This window comes from Etheostoma spectabile, chromosome 14 (assembly GCF_008692095.1).
Source record: "Etheostoma spectabile isolate EspeVRDwgs_2016 chromosome 14, UIUC_Espe_1.0, whole genome shotgun sequence".
Lineage (NCBI taxonomy): Eukaryota > Metazoa > Chordata > Actinopteri > Perciformes > Percidae > Etheostoma > Etheostoma spectabile.
Genome location: NC_045746.1, coordinates 5905830 through 5909820, shown reverse-complemented (window position 1 = coordinate 5909820; position 3991 = coordinate 5905830). Strand labels below are relative to the sequence as shown.

General features: G+C 41.0%; 1 protein-coding gene across 4 annotated transcripts in view; it reads right to left on the bottom strand.

The window, feature by feature from the left end:
• zdhhc18b (zDHHC palmitoyltransferase 18b) overlaps positions 1 to 3991 on the bottom strand; it is a 24282-nt gene that overhangs the window by 16574 nt on the left and 3717 nt on the right. For all 4 annotated transcript variants that reach the window (XR_004335011.1, XM_032535831.1, XM_032535832.1 and 1 more), the window contains exons 3-7: positions 3576 to 3725; positions 3216 to 3353; positions 2073 to 2124; positions 1871 to 1973; positions 1368 to 1477 (exon numbers count right to left, since the gene is read on the bottom strand). Coding sequence is in view for 3 of the 4 variants with exons in the window: in XM_032535831.1 (XP_032391722.1) it covers positions 1368 to 1477; positions 1871 to 1973; positions 2073 to 2124; positions 3216 to 3353; positions 3576 to 3725 (553 nt within the window). In the remaining variant the exon portion in view is untranslated. The remainder of the gene's footprint in view (positions 1 to 1367; positions 1478 to 1870; positions 1974 to 2072; positions 2125 to 3215; positions 3354 to 3575; positions 3726 to 3991) is intronic.

Here is a 3991-nt window from a genome sequence, read left to right as displayed (position 1 = left end):
TTTTTTTGATGTTTTCAACACTATGTAACACCAAGTTATTAAATTCAGTTTTACAGTTTTTTTGGAATCCATTGTCAATAAACCTCATTTATAGGAAATTATACCTAAGGTTTGAGATAGAAAAGCAGAAATTAGGAATTACTTAGACTAAAATTAAAGGAATGTACGTTAATGGATAATCACAGACTGGAATAGGTCAACTTTTACACAGTGCTATTTCAAAACCATCAATTTGTTTTTCAAATGCTATTGTAGCCCTTGTCTCCTCATTGATCCTCCTATTCCAAAGGGTATCCAGATGGTCTCTGTACAAAGTATGAGACCTTTCAAACTCCAAGTCCGAAGATGAAACTGTGACGTCTGGTCTTCCTTCCTTGATCTGGTCTTTCTTTCTTTGGAGTTTTGTCTTTGTCTGTAAACGTGTTTTTGGTCTCACAAGGGTCTTGTCACTAACTTCAACCTCTGGCAACCTCATGGACTGTTTGATAGGCAAAAGATGATCCCTAAGGATCGTTCTTACACCACCTTTTCCATCTTCAGGTTTCACCCTGTAGACAGGTAAGTTGGGTAGTTTTTCGACCACCACATAGGGCACCGAGTTCCAGCGGCTTTTAAGCTTGTGTTTCCCCTTGAGTCCCAAGTTTGTTATTGACACCTGGTCTCCAACGTGAATAGTCTGAAGACACACTTTCTGGTCATATGCTGTTTTTTTTCTTTGTTGTGTCTTTTCTGCTCCACATCTGGAAAGGTGTCTACCTCCCATTCTATCAGGCGAGGTTCCAAACAAAGGTCCACAGGCAGTCAAGACTCTCTGCCAAACATCAGTAGGTATGGCGAGTATCAAGTAGTGTCACATTTTTGTGCTGTTATAGGCATAACACACATAGGGAACATACTGACTCCAGGCATGTTTCTTTGCTTCATTCAAGGTGGCGAGCATTGACAGCAAAGTACAGTTAAATCTTTCGGGTTGAGGGTCCCCTTGTGGATGATATGGCGTAGTCCGGAATTTCAGTACTCCCAGATCATCAGTAACTCTTTGATCAACCAACTTTCAAATCTCTTCCTTGGTCAGAGTAAATTCTTGTAGGCAAACCATAATGAACAAAGTACTTTTCTACCAGTAGTTTGGCTACTTTGATAGCTTTCTGGTTCTTGGTAGGAAACGCCTGTGCGTACCTTGTAAAATGGTCCGTCACCACCAACACATTGCTGATCCCTCTTGAATCAGGTTCCATAGAGAGGAAGTCTATACATACAAGATCCATACAATACATACAATATGGGTCAAAGGTGCAGCTCTCTCACATGGAGTCTTGTAGGAAATCAGTCAGTAATTCAAAGCGTGTGCGAGATTTCAGACTGACCTGGGTGGCATGGGTCCACAGAGCACAGAGCAACAGTTGATGAAGATGTTTTTATGGCTGTATGGGTTGGTGACACCTTCTCCACTTTTTCCTGACCAGGAGCCTTTAATCTGGAACAGACAGATGTAAAACATAGTAAGTGTGCAACATTTCATAGTTGTTTCTTTGTTTATGCAATATGCATTTAATTTGATTTTCAGTTGATAATCTCTTCAAGGTCTGATCTGATTTGGAAGTGTTCATTAACTCCTAAAAATGTTACAAAGTATTTGTATAATATTTGCAAAGAGATGCTTCCCTCGGCAATAAGGCATTGGTGCGTATCATTTTACACATTTTTCATGTGCATTTGTTAAAATTCTATTCAAATGTGATATTAATGTCATATTAATATAACTCGATTAACACTTTATTTTACAAATATTGCAAATTGTCTCACTGTACCACAAGATCACTTTCCCAGCTGCTGCAATATAACAAATTCAACTCGAGGCCTTACTCACATCTTCATTAGTGGTGAGGTTGGAAGCAACCAGGTATGTATGGAAGCCTGAGAGGCCCAAGATGGACCAGACTGAGAAGAAACATATCACCAGCTCCACTGCAGTGAAAGGTTGAGTCAAGGAGAGCATCGGCACATTGGAGGAGGGAGAAATCAATTAACAACGGGCAGGAATCTTAAAGACATTTGTGATTGAAGGATATCTGCCTGGACTCTCTTGCACAGCAAACACCAGGCCTTTTCCACCTTGAGCCCCTGCAAGAGGAAAGAACAACACAGATGCAATGCTCAAAGTGTTTCCAAGGCCATGAATTGTTGGGTCTATCTGTCTGGGTCTACCTACTCTATCTGTAAAGTGGCCTGAGAAAACGTCTGTTGATAATATAAATAAAATTGACTTGAATTAAAGAAGGAATAAAAGTGTGTAATTCCAAAAACCATCAGTTGCAGTTATTTCCTTGATGCAGTGATAGCAGAGTTGAGCTCACGTATGTTCAGATTGCCGGGCACTTAATATGGTCCTAAAAAACTGAAACCAAAAATCTTCTGTATATTTACCTCTGTCAAGGAGGTTATGTTAATTGGCTTGTTTGTTGGTTTTTCTTAGAGCCCGACCGATAAAGGATTTTTAAGGCCGGTCTTCAAAAATCCGATATGCCGATATATATTTAAAGTAATTTGAACAACAACAACAACAAAAAAGAGTGTCGCCAACATGAACGTTGTAGAGCGCGTTTTTATTTTTTAAATACTCATTTCTCAGAATAATTTATTTGTCATTATAAATTATTCTGATAATTCTTTTTTTTTATTTTTTATAAATCGGCCATTTTAAATGCTGATACCGATATATCGGGAAATGCCAAATATCGGCAAGTCAATATATCGGTCGGGCTCTAGTTTGTCTGTCAGCAGGATTACGGAAAAACTTACTTAGCCCGATTTTATAGAAACTTGGTGGAATGGGGAAGCATGCATGGGCCAAGGAAGACTGCATTCAATTTTGGAGCAGATACGAATCACAGAGCGGATACACTTTTGAACTTTTCTGAACATTGCATTTGTGAATGCATGTGGTGTCCGAATAAATGGTAAAAAATTAGCTCCTGACTGGGGAAATTCCCACTGCATTAACACAGCGAGATAGGGCAAGCGCCCTCAGAGTGCCCTTCCTGTATCTTTATCAGACACCTCACCTGATCTGATGTGGTAAAACCTTTCCGGCCGGTTGTCCAAAGCGACACAAAACAAACACTTACAGTTATGCGGGTGCTGTTTGAGCCAGGTGTGTTAGCCGCTATTATCAGTAAGACTCTAAACATGCGAACCGGAGCAAAAACACGTACTCAGTGCTAGATGTGTGGTCACACAGCCGAAGATGAACGCCGTCAGGAAGGAGAGCGACACGATGAAGGTGTAGAAGAAACGGTAGTTGCGCTTTCCCACACAGTTCCCCACCCAGGGACAGTGATGGTCGAATCGCTCTGAAAGAGAAAAACGCACCAAAGGAGAAGTGAATTGAGAAACGAGCACTGGCATTTCGATTTCATTTTAGGGAATACTTCCAACGGTTTGGGAAGTGCGTTGATATGTCAACAAAGTCAGTCCAGCCTGAACCAGAGGCATGGGATGACGCTCACCTGAGGCCTGTATTTATTATTTATCATGTGTAAATGTCAACGTCTTAGCGTGTGTCCACAGCTCACCCACACAGTTGTCACACAGGCTGCAGTGGGAGGTGCGCGGCGGCCGGAACATCTTGCAGGAGAAGCAGTACTTGAGCTTCACCACCTGCTGGTTGATGAGGACTTCCTTGGTGCGCGGCGGAGGCCGATAGCTGGCATTTCCAGTGTTGTCTGAAGAGGCGAGGACAGTTAAGAGAAACAACGAGATCAAATTAAAAATTGGATTCGCTGAGAAACTGATCTTTAGTGATAGTGGTCTGGCCTTTTATTATTAGCACCTAAACACTTGCCATTTCACATAAACTATTAGGGGTGGGAATCTTCACTGCTCTCACGATTCAATTACAATTATCCTGTCAACGAATCGAATGGATTTGATGGAACGATGTGTCACCTCCTCAATGTTATTATTATTTATATATATATATATATATATA